At 39.3% G+C, this 20,637-nt stretch overlaps 1 protein-coding gene across 7 annotated transcripts in view; it reads left to right on the forward strand.

The window, feature by feature from the left end:
* The window catches only part of SRGAP1 (SLIT-ROBO Rho GTPase activating protein 1), a 281,990-nt gene that overhangs the window by 23,678 nt on the left and 237,675 nt on the right, over positions 1–20,637 (forward strand). For 5 of the 7 annotated variants that reach the window (XM_036894920.2, XM_036894915.2, XM_036894919.2 and 2 more), the window contains exon 2: positions 17,772–17,826. The exons of the other annotated variants lie outside the window; for them this stretch is intronic. In XM_036894920.2, coding sequence (XP_036750815.2) covers positions 17,772–17,826 — 55 coding nt within the window. The remainder of the gene's footprint in view (positions 1–17,771; positions 17,827–20,637) is intronic. 7 annotated transcript variants of the gene reach the window in all.

Raw genomic sequence — 20,637 nt, forward strand, 5'->3', positions numbered from 1 at the left:
GTTGAAGGTTTATGCCTAAGAATGTTCGTTATAGGTTTCTTTAAAAAATAAATGAAAATTACAGGCCACATAAATATTCAAGAGTCAAGAAATAAATCAATGATGGTATGCACAAGGGTTGGAGTATTGTGGAACCACTAAAATTATGACTTTGAAGAGTATTTAAAGACAAGAGAAATTATTCAAGATATACCATTAAGTGGAGAAAATAACCTATGGTGACTAAAATACGATATACCCAGGATATTACAATAGTTATTTCCAAGTAAATGGGACAGGCAACTTTAAAAACTCCTTGTGCATTTCTGTATTTTCCAAGTTACGTATTACAAGTGTGTATTACATTGATGACTAAAAAAATGAGCACATGTAAAGCCCTAGAGTGATGCCTGGCTCCATAGTGAGCTCTCAAATGTCAGCTTTTATTGTTGTTGTGATGTTTACTTTTATAATAAAAATATTTTTAAACCCATTCTTAATTGTAAATAGTTGTGACCATTTGTTTAACATCTGTCCTTCATAGACTGTGGCCTGTTAACTCATATGCTGCCTCGAGCACCTGGTGTGTGTATATATATATATATATATATATAGTAAGTGCTCCATAAATTATTGTTTGGACTCTCAAAGACAAGGTTTCTAGTATTTTCTTTTCTTTTTCATATTCTAGCATGACAGTCACCAGTGAGAAAGCTGTTAAAATGTTTACTGTTTCCAATTGAGAATTTTTATGTTCTTATGAGGCTTGAAATACATGTAAATGAAAAATACATTCAGTACTAAATAAATAGTGTGTTACTGACCAGAAATATGTTACCTGGCATATTTCGTGTACAAATTTGCCACTGAGGTTTCTTTAAATTTTTTTCTAAAGTTACAGTTCTCAAATTTTAGAACATGAAAAGCTCCAGTAAGAAGGTGACAAAGCTGCCTCAGGCATCCTTTTTGACTGGTCCTAAGGTTACAAGTTTAAGGAAGAAAGAATAGACACATTTCTAATAGCTTGGAAGGTATTTTGTTGGGACCACATATGTATTTGGTTATACAAAGAAAGATCCATAGTCCTATAAGAGGACTTAATTTGAATCTGCAGTTGATTACATATTTAGAGGTCTCTGTAATATACAAAGTTTCTTAATTGTCAATAGTCACTTCCCAAGTCTTACAGTTCACGACAAGGAAATAATGAAATTTAATAGGAATTACCAGCTGTTGTTTATGAAACGAAATGATAAAATTCACTTAATGTAAGTAATGTGCTGACAGCAGTGTTTATTGTTTAAAACGTAATAATCATGTTTATTGTGTCTCTCTGGGATGGAGTATATCTTAAGTGTACCAGAGGAAATTAAGAGTAATGTGCTTTTCAAAAAATGTGTTTATTTACATGAAACCAACATTAAAAGTGAAGAACCTTTTGCCACAGGTGTCAGTTTAAAGTTACAAACTGGAAAGACTGCAGAATTGGAATGTAACTATTATTTTTGGAAATACAAGAAATTCAGAAATATGAACTCAAAAAACATGGGCACCTGGGAAAGTCATGAACCACAGACCTTGTGAACTTCAAAAGACCTTACAATCCACTTGATAATTTTTGGAATCTCACAAATAGTGTTGAAGTACCATAGGATAGAAAGAATAATCAGGAAGCTTAATGCAGTCAGGACCTCAGCCTGTTAGGGGAAGTAGCATTTGGAAAAACCTGCTAAGCTGCTGTAAATGAATCATATTTTATCAGCCACTTATACTGTCTTTATTACATAATTTGAATATTTATGACCCTGCAAATCTGTTTAACAGTGACATTACAGTGTTTATGCAACTCATATTCCAAAAAGTATATAATCCTCTGATGGAGAAAAATTGTGTTTAAATACTACAAAATTCGAGGCATTTTTTACCACTTAGCAGTAGTCCATATCCTATGTGAGAAACAGAATGATGTATGTCAAAATTGACTTTGAAGACAAGTGTGATTCAGTTAATTTATTGTTTATGCAAAAAATAGATAACCGACTAGAGTATTTTAGCTTTTTAGGATCAAATAAAATTTTCCTTATGTATTTTCTCACTGTCATTTATATCATTTTGGTTGACTGCAAACTTAACTGCTTGGAAATTATTAAAGAACCTTTCTTTATATGAACCAGGCTTTTGACCTTGAATAGCTCCTCCTAAAGTAGAGCAGTGTTGAAAATGAAAATAATGGATGGGAATGTCTCTTTAGTTTTGTAATCTGTACTTATTTGGTGTGTGTGTATGTATTTTGGTAGAACTTGACTCTCTGCCAGTGCTTTCTTCTTTGCAAACAGAAACCCGCTAAAAGGTATTTTTCCTTTCAGAAATATTTAAACATGCATTGTTCTTCTGGAAAGTATAATCTAATGGGAAAACATAGTTCTTATTAGAACAGAAAAAAGCCTGTAATTAAGATGTGTCTCAGTCACTTTTTTTTAAAACAGAAACATGGACTTATTTAAGTAAATAAAATTGTCAGTGGTGAAACATTTGCTTTCACAGACTTTAGTAATGTTACAAACATCTGGTTACTTCATTTTGATTGTCTAAAATACTAACAAATGCTCATTTTATAAAATTTGAGTATATCTGGTTACTTTACATTTTAAGGATAATTTAGATTAATTTAGATTAATTCACGTGCTTGCCGTCATTTGTCCAAAGTAGAGAGAAGTGATTGGGAGGGTGAGCTTCGAGTCAGGGAGTGTTTAGATCAAATTCTAGATGCACACTTAGCTTAGTTTAGTGCTAAGTCACTGTCACATTGCTTAGTCACCATCATTCTGATGAGATAACTGGATCTTAGTGGGCCTCCGTGGCCTCACCTTCATATGTGGAAAGTTCTAAAACTATATGCCTGGAGTCAATGATGATTCTTATCCACTGCTCTTCTGCAGTTGATGACGGTACTGCTTTATGTTGTGGGTTATTTAACACCCTTCACCTTGCACTACTCTCAGTGGGAGGATTTGCGGGTAGGTACCCTGTTCTTTAAAAACTTGACAAAGGAAAAAAATACCCAGAATGCAGGTCAGCTCTCTTTATCTAAAAGCAATGTTAGAGAAGATTTGACCACTCAGATGCTTGGAAATGGCTAAAATGAGATTGGAGTTTACTCTGTTGGTTCATGATCTGTGCTCTGTTGCTTATCTCACTGATATAGTGGGCAGGGGCCAACAAACTTGCCTGTTAAGAAGGCAGATAGCAAACAGTTTTGGGTTTGTAGGTCTATGGTCTTTGTCACAAATGCTCTACTCTCCCACTGCAGCCAAAATCAGCCATAGACAATACATAAATTAGTGGGCGTGGTTGTGTTCTGTATTTTTAAAAACAGGCTGTGAGCTGGATTTGGCCCATGGACCCTCATGCAGATTATTTCTTGTTTTAAAGTCGGAGAAGAATTCTTATCCTCCAAGTTGTAGTTGTTCATTATCCATTTATCCAAATCTAAATCAACATTACAATACTCTATTCTTTTTGGTTTTATAGATATATATGTATTTGATCCTAAATGGATAAACTGTCAACTTTTGATTGCTGAAGCTGTGTGACAGTTGACTTTTCTTGTTTGTTCTCTCACATCTCTGGGAACAGAGTGAGGTATGGGCCTTAATTGCCTTAAAGCTTAGACATTACTCTTCTTTATTCATAATTGAGGTAGATTTTGAGTTAAATGAGACAGAATCAAGTCTAGCTTTGCAGTTGAGTAGGTTCACCATGTGGCTCTGCCTCTCTCTCAGCCACAAGTCATTGGCTTGTGGTGTGGCTTTCTTAGGGCTGTTTTCTTGTGAGTGAAATAGTGATAATTCTTTGTTGGGTTGCTGTGAGGGTTGAATAAGCCCATGCACTTAAAGTGCAAGGGTCAGTGCCTGAAAAAGATAAACCCAGTAAACGGTAGTTCTTAATATCTTGGGTAAGAATCATTCTGAAGGCTTTGTGCTTTTTAAAGAACTTTTTTGTTATTTACATCCCTTGTTATCTTTTTAGGTGGAAAATCCAATTCTGTGTACAGTGCACTCAAAATTGTTTGGATTAGTGCCTCTCAAATTCTGTGCTGAAGAATTTTTTTTCTAAAATGCCATGAATTGATGTTTTTGTAAAATATAAAATAATTATAAAAATGATATAAACAAACAACACATACAAAGCCCCCCCCTTTTTTATTAAGGTATCATTGATATCATTGATATACACTCTTATGAAGGTTTCATGTGAAAAATATTGTGGTTACTACATTCACCCATATTATCAAGTCCCCCCCCCCATACCCCATTGCAGTCACTGTCCATCAGTGTAGTAAGATGCCACAGAGTCACTACTTGTCTTCTCTGTGCTACACTGTCTTCCCATGACCACTCCCCCACACCACATGCACTAATCGTAATACCCCTCAATCCCTTTTTCCCTCTCTCCCCACCCATTCTCCCTCACCCCTCCCCTTTGGTAACCGCTAGTACTTTCTTGGAGTCTGAGTCTGCTGCTGTTTTGTTCCTTCAGTTTTGCTTAGTTGTTACACTCCAAAAATGAGGGAAATCATTTGGTACTTGTCTTTCTCTGCCAGGCTTATTTCACTGAGCATAATACCCTCTAGCTCCATCCATGTTGTTGCAAATGGTAGAATTTGTTTTCTTCTTATGGCTGAATAGTATTCCATTGTATGTATGTACCACATCTTTATCCATATATCTACTGAGGGACACTTAGGTTGCTTCCATGTCTTGGCTATTGTAAATAGTTCTGCAATAAACATAGGGGTGCATATGTCTTTTTGAACCTGGGATCTTGTTTTCTTTGGATAAATTCCTAGGAGTGGAATTCCTGGGTGAAATGGAATTTCTATTTTTAGATTTTGAGGAACCTCCGTATTGCTTTCCACAATGGTTGAATTAGCTTACATTCCCATCAGCAGTGTAGGAGGGTTCCCCTTTCTCTGCATCCTCACCAACATTTGTTGTTCCTAGTTTTTCCGATGTTGACCATCCTAACTGGTGTGAGGTGATATCTCATTGTGGTTTTGATTTTCATTTCCTTGATAATTAGTGATGTGGAGCATCTTTTCATATGCCTGTTGGCCATCTGAATTTCTTCTTTGGAGAATTGTTCATATCCTCTGTCCATTTTTTAATAGGGTTATTTACTTTTTAGGTGCTGAGGCATGTGAGTTTTTTATATATTTTGGATGTTAACCAAATGTGTCATTTACAAATATATTCTCCCATCCTGAAGGATGTCTTTTTGTTCTGCTGATGGTGTTCTTTGCTGTACAGATGCTTTTTAGTTTGATGTAGTCCCATTTGTTCATTTTTGCTTTTGTTTCCCTTGCCCAAGGAGATGCGTTCAGGAAAAAGTTGCTCATACTTATAGTCAAGAGATTTTTGCCTATTTTTTTTTTTTGGTGTCATTAATCTACAATTACATGAAGAACATTATATTTACTAGGCTCCCCCTTCACCAAGTCCCCCCCACATACCCCTTCACAGTCACTGTTCATCAGCGTAGTAAGATGCTGTAACATCACTACTTGTCTTCTCTGTGTTGTACAGCCCTCCCCGTAGCCCCACACACCATACGCTGCTAATCATAATGCCCCCTTTCTTTTTCCCCGCCCTTGTCCCTCCCTTCCCACCCATCCTTCCCAGTCCCTTTCCCTTAGGTAACTATTAGTCCATTCTTGGGTTCTGTGATTCTGCTGCTGTTTTGTTCCTTCAGTTTTCCTTTGTTCTTATACTCCACATATGAGTGAAGTCATTTGGTACTTGTCTTTCTCCACTTGGCTTATTTCACTGAGCATAATACTCTCAGCTCCATCCATGTTGTTGCAAATGGCAGGATCTGTTTTTTTCTTATGGCTGAATAATATTCCATTGTGTATATGTACCACATCTTCTTTATCCATTCATCTACTGATGGATATTTAGGTTGCTTCCATATCTTGGCTATTGTAAATAGTGCAGCGATAAACATAGGGGTGCATCTGTCTTTCAAACTGTAGTACTTCATTCTTAGGATAAATTCCTAGAAGTGGAATTCCTGGGTCAAATGGTGTTTCTATTTTGAGCATTTTGAGGAACCTCCATACTGCTTTCCACAATGGTTGAACTAGTTTACATTTCCACCAGCAGTGTAGGAGGGTTCCCCTTTCTCCACAACCTCACCAACATTTGTTGTTGATTGTCTTTTTGATGATGGCGATCCTTACTGGTGTGAGGTGATATCTCATTCTGGTTTTAATTTGCATTTCTCTGATGACAAGTGATGTGGAGCATCTTTTCATGTGTCTGCTGGCCATCTGAAATTCTTCTTTAGAGAACTGTTTTCAGCTCCTCTGCCCATTTTTTAATTGGATTATTTGCTTTTTGTTTGTTGAGGTGTGTGAGCTCTTTATATATTTTGGATGTCAGCCCTTTCTTGGATCTGTCATTTATGAATATATTCTCCCATACTGTAGGATACCTTTTTGTTCTATTGATGGTGTCCTTTGCTGTACAGAAGCTTTTCAGCTTGATATAGTTCCACTTGTTCATTTTTGCTTTTGTTTCCCTTGCCCCGGGAGATATGTTCATGAAGAAGTCACTCATGTTTATGTCCATGAGATTTTTCCTATGTTTTTTCAAAGAGTTTTATGGTTTCATGACTTACATTCAGGTTTTTGATCCATTTCGAATTTACTTTCATGTATGGGGTTAGACAGTGATCCAGTTTCATTCTATTACATGTAGCTGTCAAGTTTTGCCAGCACCATCTGTTGAAGAGACTGTCCTTTCCCCATTGTATGTCCATGGCTCCTTTATAGTATATTAATTGGCCATATATGTTTGGGTTAATGTCTGGAGTCTGTAATCTGTTCCACTGGTCTGTGGGTCTGTTCTTGTGCCAATACCAAATTGTCTTGATTACTGTGGCTTTGTAGTAGAGCTTGAAGTTGGGAAGCGAGATACCTCCCACTTTATTCTTCCTTCTCAGGATTGCTTTTGCTATTCGAGGTCTTTGGTGGTTCCATATGAATTTTTGAACTATTTGTTCCATTTCATTGAAGAATGCTGTTGGTAATTTGATAGGGATTGCATTGAATTTGTATATTGCTTTGGGCAGGATGGCCATTTTGATGATATTAATTCTTCCTAGCCAGGAGCATGGGATGAGTTCCCATTTGTTAGTGTCCTCTTTAACTTCTCTTAAGAGTGTCTTATAGTTTTCACTAATTTTTTTTAAGAGTTTTATGGTTTCATGACTTACGTTCAGGTCTTTGATCCACATCTAGTTTACTTTTGTGTATGGGGTTAGACAATAATCCAGTTTCATTCTCTTGCATGTACCTGTCCAGTTTTGCCAACACCAGTTGTTGAAGAGGCTATCATTTCCCCATTGTATGTCCATGGCTCCTTTATTGTATATTAATTGGCCATATATGTTTGGGTTTGTATCTGGATTCTCTATTCTGTTTTATTGATCTCTGGATCTGTTCTTGTGCCAGTAATAAATTGTCTTGATTACTGTCAAAGCCCCATTTAAAAAAAATAAGAGCCAGCAACATAAAGTTTCTAAATGTTTACTCAGGTTTCCCTGCTTATTTCTTTGGGGACTGGTGGTAAACAGTTGGCAGGCTTATACTAGCACTGGTAGAGGGTGAAGCTTGTTCGTGGGATTTCTTTTAAAATACCCAATATCAGTCACTCCTGAATAGAATTAGTCAGTAAATAGACAGTGAGTTTGTCCCTTCTACTTAAAGAGAGTTGCCAACTGCAAATGGAAGTTCTTTACTTACCCCAATCCATGTTCAGTCCAACTCCCCTGCTTCCAATGGAAGATGATTTGATTGAGGGAACTGGAGATTCTCATAGGAGAAGAGCCTTAACAGTTTGCTCCAGACCAGATGGCCCTCCACTGGAGCATGCCTTTCCACAGGGTGGTCTCAGTGGCTCCAGAGCTGACCCTGAGAGCTCAGAGCTCATGGAGTGGAGGTGTAGGAATCCCAGGTCCTCAGTTTCCCTTCCATCGTGTCTGATCTGATGGCACCTCCCATTACCTCTGTTAAACCACATATTATAGTGCCATTATTTTCTGTGACTCCTCCCCACGGAACTGTGGTTTTTACATAAATGAACTATTTCATTATTTTTGGCTCCTTAGCTCCTGGCATAGCCTAGGTGCACCTTGAAAATGTATTGATGTGCTAATGAAAGAGTGGGTGATGTTATCCAGGCCTCTCCCCAGCCTGACATCCTTTATCTGCACACTCTTCACTGTGCTAGGGTCCGTCTAAAAAATAAAACCAAATTGGGAGGGCTGAGGGAGGAGAAGGGGGTCACTCCAGAACAACACATTGCTGTCAGCGTGTTTTCAATGCCTATAATGCAAAAGAACATGTACTGTGTATTTTGGGAAGCCAACTGTTTTTCTCATCCCTCATTTTTGGTGCTGATTGTGTAATAGCTTCATAGGAAAGCAGCCAAGAGCAGTGCTACCACCTTCACAGCTGTCACATGGGCCTTCTGGAATCTCTCAGGGCCATACCTTACCTTGGTTGAAATTCAATGGCTTTGAGCTCTTGAGATTATGGATTGTAATTTTCTGGAGTAGACACAATGGTCTGTGAACATACGACTGGGCTGCAGTGTATCAAAGCATTTGCATGGAACATTTTGGGTCATTGATGCATTACAGTAACCATTGATGGATATTTTATGGTGCATGTACAGAATAATAGCACTGTGTGATGGGGACAGATAAGGGGATCAGAATTTCATTTGCATGGTAACAATCATTTGTGAGAGAAAAGAATTTAGTAAAATAAGTTGATAGATTATAATTAATAGATGAGCTTTTGTGGTTATGTATTGTCTGGGGGACCAGTAAAGTTTATAGCATATTGACTACATGCCGGCTTTGGATTAGGATGTTTGGATTCCCACCCCAGCTGTATGACCTCATTCCAGTTACTGGACCTCTTTTAGGCTCATGCTCCTTGAATAATGGGGGTAATAATAGTATGGAGACATAAATTATTATGAAGATTAAATGAGATAGTTCCTGTAAAGCACTTAGTGGTGCCAGTATTTCTTTAGCATTCATTATTACCCCTTAATGTGTGTATATTATTTGTCAGGCTCATGACACTTTAGAAAAGAAATGACAGACTTCAGAGCACCAATAACATTTGTATGTGAAAACTACTTAAATATGCAGAGTGCTAATTTGACGTATCTCTTGCCCTTCTTAAACTATTATATATATATGTATATTAATTTATGTGTAATATATGTATATTAATTTATTCCTCTGGAATTCTTGAGATAAGTCATTTTTAATTTTATTTATTTATATTAAGTTATCATTGATATACACTCTTATGAAGGTTTCACATGAAAAACAATGTGGTTACTACATTCATCCATATTATCTAGTCCCCCCATACCCCATTGCAGTCACTGTCCATCAGTGTAGTAAGATGCCGCAGAATCCCTACTTGTCTTCCCCATGCTACCCTCTCTTCCCCATGATCTCCCCAACACTATGTGTGCTAATCATAATACCCATCAATCCCCTTCTCCCTCCCTCCCCAGCCACCCTTTCCCACCCCTCCCCTTTGGGAACCACTAGTCCATTCTTGGACTTTGTGAGTCTTCTGCCCTTTTGTTCCTTATTTTTAATTTTTTAACACTTAATATTGAGAGGTGGTTTACAGTTTATTAAAAGAAGTTACTAAAACCCTAGCAAAAAACCCGCAGCAAATCATATTATATGAAGTTCTACTAATTCAATGGAATATAGTATTAGAAAACATCAGGAAACCTAGCAATATAGAAAATAAATGAAAAATTAGAGTATGTAGTTGTATATACATGCATATAACTAAGTAAATTACTCATTTTATGATGAATAGATGAATAATAGCTATGTAATAGTGTTGGAATTAAGGATGGCTCTATTTTCCCTTCACTTTCCAATGTTGATAATGTTGCTAAAAGGTTTTTGTCATTAACATTTTAAAAGGCCAAACATCTGTTATTCACTCTAATTGCTCAGAATGATGGACATTAAACAGTTATACTGAATCTAAGCATGTCTTTTACTGTAGCTCACAGATTCATTGAATTTATTTACAAAATGTTTGTTAAAATCAAGTAACTGCTTTGTAAGTTAATTAACTTCCTAGATGGCCTAACAAACAGGGTCTCTTGGTTTTCTGTTTTGGTACCCACATATTAATTAGGTAGGTCTACAAGAAGACCAAGAACAACTCTCTTGAAACTCTTAGTCCATGACATTTTGTAGACACTTCATAAAGAAACTTGAGGCCAGTGGGAAGTCAGCAGCAGAAACTTCTGTGATCCTCTAAGGGGATCACCAGAGATCATCACAGGTCTCTGAAGTGTATGCTGAGATATTCAGTGACAACCCAGGTGAGTGCAGATCTCGCTCATTGGCTGATTGCAGAGTTAGCCTTCACAGTCAGGAGGACAGCCTGCCATGCTGTGGGCCCACCTGCCAATGCTGTTATTCTCAGAGTCAGGCCGTTTAATCCTGAGAGTCTTCATTTTCATGAAGTTTTCAAAGCAGAATGAAAGACTTAGCAGGCAAATGGAGGTGTGATTGAACACAGCTCAGTTGATTAAATTGTAGGGCTGTTTCTTTGTTTCAGTCCTTTGTCCATGTCAGATTATTCTCAAAGTTTCTCTTGATACAGGCTATTTCAAGAGTAGCAGAGGTAATTTACGAAGGTAAGTCTTTTAACCCAGAGTTAGAAGGAAACCATATTTTTTTGTTTGGAGTGTTCCATATGGTAGACTAACACAAACTGCAACTGTTCTCGTTCTTATGACCAAACGTCTTCCTAAATTGAAAGTTACAAAAAAAAAATTCTGACTGAAAGTAGATGACATTTTGCACATACAGAATTGTTGAACATTTGAAAATGTCTCTAGAACCAGAATCTTCACACTGACAACCCTACCCAGGGCTTTCTCATCATTCAACAAGAGATACCTCTGTTTTGACAATTCGTGTAAAGGAAGGCCTTTTGAATGCATACTGTAGGAAGTATTGAGAGCATTAGTCAGAGATTTTTACATGTCAGAGTTGAATATGTTAGTTTTGAATCCCACGTTGTGCAAGTAGATTTTTAAAATCAACTGTTAGATGGAGGCCACCAGTGAACTTTCACTTTTTTTCTACTACTGGCCACGTAGCACCATTGGCAGGAAGAAAAATATTTTGCCACTTCAGATGTCCTGAATAGGTAGCTGAACTGCTTATGGATAATATATTGTTGAGGGAATACTGGTCTGGCTAATCAGATTCAGATTTGCTGCTTTTATTTTCTACAATGTATGATACAATGTGAATAATTTAAAGTGTCTCTTTTAACTAAAAACTGTAAAATTTATAGCAAGTTACAATTTGAGCAAAAGTAAACACACTTATGTTACAGCTTTTGTTTACTAAAGATAAATAATTCAAAAGTCCTTCACAATAAAAAAATGCAAAATGGCCTAAGGCCCTCTCTTGTATGTCAGGATTTTGACCAGTGGGGTCATGTGGAGAGCATGGTGACCCCCAAATAGCTTGCTTGCATTGTCAGCGTAAGGATATCTCGGGAGTAGCGGGGTGATGCATGGACAGGGTTGATCTTTCAGGAACGGGGAGAGGAAGAGGAAATCCTCTTGCCATAAATGCCCCATTTGGATCCATTGGAACCATGGGATGTGGTAATGGAGGAAGAAGAGAAAGCTTAAGGAGGGAATCTGAGGAGAAGCGTGTGAGACCCTCCTGCCTCCAAAGAAGTAGCAGCCAGTGCCCAAGGACGGGTACAGGCATGCCACCTAGCTCATCAGGTGGACGGGGATCCGCTTTAGAAGCTCAAGTGTAATCGCCGTTGAGCTGGGTTAGGTCTGCAGGCTCCTTCTTGAGATGAGGTTTCGTTCAGCCTCCCACATCCTCAGCCAGTATCAATGAGCCTTTAGTCCAAGGAACAGTAAGAAATGGTTCTTTCCCACTTTCTTCAAGGTCTATGAATAGCTTTTTAAGGTTTCCAGCTCCTTATCCTCATGAGCCATCTTGTCATCGGCTCCAGAACTTCTCCTCTTTCTTGAAGTCATGATCTGTTCTCTATAAGGTGATAGCCCAACATGCTCTATTTCTTCTGGACAATGTTCAGTCATTTCATTCCTTCCCTCTGATGATTTCAAACTTCACTTTCTGTGGAGGCCCACACAGTCCGAAGACTTCTGAGATGATTGGTCTGCTCTGCTGAGGGTCCTCTCCTCTAGGAAATGTTGGTGTAGAGTTGATTTTTCTCTCTCTCAGGGTGTTGAAATGCACGCTGAACTTTACAGCAGCTGTCAGTTTCCTCCTGGCTCCTCATGCCGGTTCACTGGCACGGTCACTATCTTGCAATTCCCTGTTATCACTTGTCTTCTCTTCTCCAAGGACAGCTGCCGGGTCGTCAGCCTTTTACACACATTCCTCCAGTCTTGGTCTGACTTTCCACAGGGACTCTAGAGCTCTGTATGGAGATCCTGAGGTTTTTATCTGTTGCCCTTAGTAGTGTTGAGATTATTGTAGCTTTTTCAACTTGTGTCTTTATGGATTTAGTTTCTGTTTATAGAGACTGGCCCTTGCTTGAAGTACAGTCCCTTCAGACATGAGCTCATCTTGTTCACGACATGGAGATTTTTCTTTAGTGTTTTGGTTTGCTGTAAAGTACGAGATGTACAAAGTCAGAGTTAACGTGTCCAAGGCATTGTATCCCACTGGGCTTTCATCTTCTTCCACCACAGGGTAAACTTGACAGAAGCTTTTCCTTCTCTAGAACTAGTGCTGAGCTCTTAATGGCGTATTTCTTGTCTCTCTGAATAGGAAAACTTTTTTATGGAATGAAAAAAATTCTGCCTGAAGTGAAGAGAGTTGGCAACTTGCCAGCTTTTCAGGCACACATCACTGTCTTCCATTTTTACCCAGGGAGGATGAGACTGGGCCTACATTGTTAGGTAATTCTGCCACAAAACAGTGCTGCATCTCACATTTTGGTCAAAAGCACAGCTCATGACGGGGTGAAGCCCCTCTGTGCTGATTGTGAGAAGTTATGTAAGTGGCTGACCATTGAAATAGGAACTGTTTAGAGGAATGAGCCGTATATGGTTAAGCTAGTAGGGTGGCCTCTGCCTGTGCCCCCTCAGTCACTTCCCACCTCTGCAATGCCCCACATCCCGATGCTCTGGGAGAGCAGATCAGGCCTAAGTCACTCCACTTGGACAGGCCTGTGTCACTCCACTTGGAAAGGCCTCTCCGCACAACCACCCCTGCAGAATAAAAGCTGTGGTCACAGCGGGTCCACGAGGCTGGTCAGTGCCATCCTCAGATGGAAGGCAGGATGCAGTCCTCCCTGAGTGGCTGTCTGCTCTGTCCCTTCCTGTCCTCTTCTACTGGTCCCTGTGGAAAACTGGTTCCGCTGTAATTAATGCCCCAGCCTTTCAACCTTCCTAGATGCTCCTGCCTCCTCCTTTCCTCCCCAGGAATAACACATCCTTGGGCCTTTTCTGAGGAAAGGTCTGCACTCTCCCAGATGGGGAAGAGGTAAAGACCTTGCTTAGCTCTACCTTCTTTTCATTTTTTTATTAAGGTATCATTGATACGATACTCTTGATTAGATTGATATGATATGAACTCTTATGAAGGTTTCACATGAGCAACATTGTGGTTACTACATTCACCCATATTATCAAGTACCCCCCTTACCCCACTGCAGTCACTGTCCATCAGTGTAGAAAGATACCACAGAGTCAGTACTTGTCTCCTCTGTGATACACTGTCTTCCCCATGATCCCCCACACACTATGTGTACCAATCATAAAACCCCTCAATCTCCTTCTCCCCCACCCCTCCCCTTTGGTAACCAGTAGTCCCTTCTTGGAGTCAGTGAGTCAGCTGCTGTTTTGTTCCTTCAGTTTTGCTTTGTTGTTATACTCCACAAATAAGGGAAATCATTTGGTACTTGTCTTTCTCTGCCAGGCTTATTTCACTGAGCATAATACCCTCTAGCTCCATCTATGTTGCTGCAAATGGTAGGATTGTTTTCTTCTTAGGCTGAATAATATTCCATTGTGGGTTTTTTTGGTTTTTGTTTTTTTTGTGTGTTATGTCCAGTCTCTCTTACTAGCCACTGAAGAGAACTTCTAGCTGATATACCTAGGCTTTAGCCTTACACATGCTGCTGACTCTTGTGTGAACTTGGGGGCAGGTGGAGAATATGGGTATTTTCTATTTTGGATTGGGTAATGTTTGGGTTAAGAGTATGGGCTCAAATCCATCCTCATTTTTTAGGTGTGCCATTGCCCAGAAACTTCATAATGGAGACCACTAATTAAGGTAATAACTTCAAACTCATGGAGTTTTGTTAGCATCCCCCACAGGTGGGACAGTCAGTGACAGGGCTTTTGGTTCTCTCTTTCCTTCATTGGCCAGAATTGGTCATGTGGCAACTGTAGCTGCAAAGTGAGAGCTGCAAAAGGGAAAGTGAGAACCTGCCATTTTCAGCTCTTTTTATGGGAGGCAGTGCCTGCTTTCCTGAAAGGGGAGATGGGAGTGGCTGCTGGAGAGCTATCCATGAGGCCTGCACACCCTCTTCCTTCAGTATATGCATTCATTGGGCATCTATCCTGGGAGAGATCATCCAGTTCAACCAGACCAATTTCTCTTTTATTTTATATATTAGTCTTCTCTGTCCTTCATCACACTTGTAGAAACTTTGTCTATTATACTGGTATTTCCAAAGAACCAAATGTTTTCAGTTTTATTGATGAACTCTATGTTTTGTTTTACTTTTCATTTGTTTCTATTACTTTTGTTGTTATTTCATTATCATTCATATACAGTTATATGAGCAACATTATGGTTACTAGACTCCCCCCATTATCAAGTTGCCACCACATACCCCATTACAGTCACTGTCCATCAGTGTAATAAGCTGTTACAGAATCACTACTTGTCTTATCTGTGTTATACTGTCTTCTCCATGTCCCCCCAACCTCACTACATTATGTGTGCTAATCGTAATGTCCCTTTTTCCCTTATCCCTCACTTCCACCAATCCTCCCCAGTCCCTTTCCCTTTGGTAACTGTTAGTCCATTCTCGGGTTCTGTGAGTCTACTGCTGTTTTGTTCCTTCAGTTTTTGCTTTGTTCTTATACTCCACAGATGAGTGAAATCATTTGATACTTGTCTTTCTCCACCTGGCTTATTTCACTGAGTATAATACCCTCTAGCTCCAACCATGTTGCTGCAAATGGTAGGATTTGTTTTCTTCTTACGGCTGAATAATATTCCATTGTGTGTATGTACCACATCTTCTTTATCCATTTATCTACTGATGGACACTTAGGACACTTAGGTTGCTTCCATAACTTGGCTATTGTAAATAGTGCTGCAATAAACATAAGGGTGCATATGTCTTTTTGAGTCTGGGATCTTGTTTTCTTTGGATAAATTCCTAGGAGTGGAATTCCTGGGTCAGATGGTATTTCTATTTTCAGTTTTTTGAGGAACCTCCATACTGCTTTCCACAATGGTTGAACTAACTTACATTCCCACCAGCAGTGCAGGAGGGTTTCCCTTTCTCCACAGCCTCGCCAACATTTGTTGTTGTTTGTCTTTTGGATGGTGGCCATCCTAACTGGTGTGAGGTGGTATCTCATTGTGATTTTAATTTGCATTTCCCTGATAATTAGCGATATGGCACATCTTTTCAACTGCCTGTTGGCCATCTGAATTTCCTCTTTGGAGAATTGTCTGTTCATATCCTCCACCCATTTTTTAATGGGGTTGTTTGCTTTTTGGGTGTTGAGGGGTGTGAGTTCTTTATATATTTTGGATGTTAACCTGTTACTGGATATGTCACTTACAAATATATTCTCCCATACTGAAGGATGCCTTTTTGTTCTGCTGATGGTGTCTTTGCTGTACAGAAGCTTTTTAGTTTGATATATATATAGTCCAGTCCCACTTGTTGATTTTTGCTTTTATTTCCCTTGCCCGAGGAGATGCATTCAGGAAAAAGTTGCTCATGTGTATATTCAAGAGATTTTTGCCTATATTTTCTTCTAAGAGTTTTATGGTTTTATGACTTACATTCAGGTCTTTGATCAATTTCAAGTTTACTTTTGTGTATGGAGTTAGAAAATAATCCAGTTTCATTCTCTTACATGTAGTTGTCCAGTTTTGCCAACACCAGCTGTTGAAGAGGCTTTCATTTCCCCATTGTATGCCCATGGCTCCTTTATTGTATATTAATTGACTGTATATGCTTGAGTTTATATCTGGGCTCTGTATTCTGTTCCATTAGTCTATTGTTCTGTTCTTTGCCAGTACCAAATTGTCTTGATTACTGTGGCTTTGTAGTTGAGCTTGAAGTTGAGAAGCGAGATCCCCCCTGCTTTATCCTTCCCTTTCAGGATTGCTTTGGCTATTTGGGGTCATTTCTGGTTCCATATTCTTTTCATTCCCTCTACAGAAGCCTTTGGTCTTCTACAGGGTCAGGCCGCCTGCTAGACCTGCACTCTCTGGACCCGTGTGACTCCCATTTGTGGTTGTGGGTCTCTCCAGCACACTATGGAGGCCTTCAGCACCTCTCCGCCCCCCTGCTGCCAACACCCAGGGGCCTGCACCTTCACAGCTGAGTTGCTGGCGGCCGAGTACGCTCCTCTGATGATGAGCACCTGCTCCCTTGGTTTCCCTGCCTGTCCTTCCAGGTGTTTTTGCTTGCTCCCTGCATACCTATTCTAGAAGAGACGGACCTACCCAATCTCTTGATTCCTCACTGTTGTTTCCATAATCTCCATATACGAAGTCTTCCATTCACCCATTTCTCTTGAGCTTCTTTTTGGCCCCCCCATCAAAGTTGATCACCCCTCTTCTGGAGCCCTTCTGTGTCTGGCCCACATTTCTCTTACTCAGTGCAGGCGCTCACACCTGGGCAGGATTCCTCCTTCTAATGATCACTGTGTCCCTAGTACCAAGTAAGGTCTCTTCCCATGGAGGTGATGTAGAGGGAATGTTTATTGAATGGATTGAAGCCACTGATGGGTTGTTAATGCTTGAAGATTATTAGTATTTTCCAAAAAAACAATTGACAAAGGTGGTAAATCTGTGCTACACACTGAAAAAATTGAAGTATGGTATGGCTATGAAGATTGTAGGGAAAAAACTTATTCCAGAAATGCTGTTGTAGACAATTCCAAAATTCAGTCTTGTAACTTGAGAAACAACAACTATTTATCAAAGTAGTATATGCACATAACTGAAAAAAGATAAAAGAACTTATAATGAAAAGTAACCATCCTCTTACCACTTCCAGTCCTAAACTTCAGGGTCAACCATTTTTACATGTTAAATTTTTAGTTTAGCTGGTGGTTACTGCCATATATCTAAGTACTATGGTTTAATCTCAAATAGGGTTAGTGAAAAACAGCCCCTAAAAGTAATGAAGTCATAAAATATGTAACCCTGAATCACTGTTCACACCAAATCATTGTTACCATTTTCATTAAGAAAGCGATAGGAAAATATTCTAAACAAATGCCATTAAGTCATGATATTCAATCAGAATGTTCGCCTCTCGTTTTCTCTTTTGAGTTTAACGAATGGAATTTACAAGCAATGTTGGTATGTTTTTCACATTTGGGTATATTTTAACAGAATAAAGGTGATGTTTCCCCAGCCCATGATCTTTGCCGTGTTCTTTTGCTTTTTTTTAGTGCATGAGGGCACATCATGGAAAGTTTATAGCACCTGATTGGCAAAGCCATTATGGTAAGTGAGCAGTTCTTTAAAACGTACAGCTCACTCTTTGAATCTTATCTCTGAAGGTCGGCTTAGGAAGAAGCTGCGTCTCACTCTAAGCCAGTGTTTACAGGAACTGTTACCGAGGTGAGGCATACTTTCTGAAAAAAGGCGCGCTCTAGATGCTTCTCTTCAGAGTGCATAATGCCTGCCTGTGGTTGAAAATAGGTTGGTATAGACTTTAGCGCATTTAATTAAAAGTACTATGCTAAAATAAATTGTAGTAATTATGTATTATTAACCTAAGTGGTGCCAAGACTTTGAAGTTATTTGCTATGGCCCACTATTTTCCTTGATTGCATGCCATGTGAGATTGAGCTGGGCTGTTCAGTTATGTAGGCATTTAGAAGTGCACCATGGTAAACCCAAGTACAGAATTAGGGTCTTTAGAGCCCTGTGCTGCATATCCAAGCTATTGCTAGGTGAACCCAGTCTTTTTCTGCTATAGTTATTTTGACTGCTTTTTCCTACCCACTCTCCAATCAGACATTGTTTAGTTTATTGAAAAATATGTTGTATGTGTCGGCTAAAAACAGGGTGTCATTTCTGAGTTTAAATGGAGATTTTATTTCAGCTGAAGTGAAAGAATAAGGAAATTGAAGATCTGAGAAGAACTGTGCTGGTTCCGTTGTCAGGAGAAAACCAGGCTTTGCAAATGTAGGACTTGGAAGTCATTATATATGTGTTAGGCAGCAGGGGCGTATTCCTGTCTAAGAAGAGATCAAAATGTACTTCTCTGTATTAGTAACTCTGCAAGGTGTCAGTGGATTTCAGTGAAAAGAACAGAATAAGGTTCTAGATCTGATTGTATCATATTAAGCTGTACTCAGCTACAGTTATTAAACAGGGTTTACTGAGTACCCGTGACATTCCTGACAGCTAAAATGTGACAGCTGCCAACAGCTAGGAATCAGTGGGTCAGGTCAGTACCTTCATTCTACAGAAGAGAAAACTGAAACAGGAGAGGCCAAGTGACTTGCGTAAGTGACCTTGGACAAATCCCCACATAGATTAGCCTGCTATATTTTACTTTTATTGGCTCTAAACATTTCAATGATTTTAATACTCATTAGTGTTGTTACTATAGTTATATCTGATGTTAAAGTTCTTTTGTGCATTAGGAAATAAAAGCCTTATTTGTTTACTAAAAAAAACTTTCATTGAGCACTTACTGTGTTTAAGGCACTCTGTTGCTTTTTAATATATGGCTCGTTAGCTTTATATAAAAGTTAATGTTTAAACCAAGATTAGAGCCTTTCTTTGGCTTCTGATCGTTTGCTTATCCATGTGGAAGTAGTCAAGCTTCCATAGAAAATACATTTCATGATACACACATATAGTAAGTGTAGTTGAAGAGGTTTATGGAACTTTAAGCCCTGTATTGTCCAATATACTGTAAGAGAAAATTCTGTTTTTCTTCCTGACTGTATACTCAACTCTCAGTACTTCTGATTACCAAACATGTGGAAATTTTTCCAACACTAAAAGCAATTCTTAGAACACCTGCTAAGTGTTCTAAGGTTTAATTCAATTCTGACACTATGTACCTGAGAGGCATCAGATCCCATAGGATAAAGTCTCTGTCCTGTAAGACTGCTCCCACTTCAGGTGCCAGTTCCAAGCCCAGGTTGTCACCAAGGCTTCTGACCAACCAGCTATAAAACAGGGGTTCCATTGAACCCTCTCCTTGGGTCCAATCATTTGCTAGAATGGTTCACAGAACTCAGGATAGCAGTTTACTTACTAGATTACTGGTTTATTGGAAAGGGACACAACTCAAAACAGCCAGGTGGAAGAGATGCACTGGGCCAAGTAGGGGGAAGGGTCATAGAACTTCTGTTTCCTCTGCAGCAACATTATCTTCCCAGTACCTCTAGGTGTTCAGATGGCCAGGTGACAGCCTGGATTTGCAATTTGCATCAGAAGTGGGGGCAGTCTTGTAAGACTGAGCCCATAAGTTGTGGGATCTGCTGCTATCTCTGGGTAGATAGTTGACTATTCAAATAAAAATTATTTTAAGATATGTATTCTTAAATTCCTCGATCCCACAGCCACATTTGGATGTGCTCTGGACAGCACAGATAAAGATCATGGCCATCATTATAGAAAAGTCTGTTGGACAGCATTGTGCTATCCCTTGCATGCCGGAATCACTAACTGTGAGTCTAGATCTGGAATCTAAAGATCTGAGTTTGAACTCCACATTCACCATTCCCCGTTTATAAGCTGTAACATCTCAGACAGTCCTTTAACCTGGACAGCTTTGTGTAAGATGATGTCATGTATCCTACCATGTGTGTGGACTTCTTCACGGCGTCCCAGAAGTGCCTATGTGAAGGTCGGTGTTGGGCTGTTGCTTACTGCTGGCAAATAGTTGCACTTGAAGGTCTTTGCCTCTTTGCTTCAGATGAATTAGTTCAAGGCATGGGTGGCCTCTCAGATTCACCTGCTCCATGGTGAATTCTGATCCTTGACCACAGCTGGTATGTGCCTTTACTCTTTGGTATCAAAACATAAGACATTGCCTTCTGCCACATGTCTTCCTCAGGTCTATTCTTCACTATATTCAGTTTTGTTTTTTTTTTAATGAGGCTCAGTGTAATATAATGCTTAAGACCATGGGCTCTGGAAACATCTGGCCTGTCTGCCACCACTGCCACATCCACACTGTGACCTTAGTGAGTCCAATCTTGTTTTCATCAGGAAGACTAGAGAAGAGGGGGAAGAGGGGCAGAGGGGACAGTAAGAGAACATATGCCATAGTGTTGCTGTGGCAGGTAA

Source organism: Manis pentadactyla, chromosome 10 (assembly GCF_030020395.1).
Source record: "Manis pentadactyla isolate mManPen7 chromosome 10, mManPen7.hap1, whole genome shotgun sequence".
NCBI lineage: Eukaryota > Metazoa > Chordata > Mammalia > Pholidota > Manidae > Manis > Manis pentadactyla.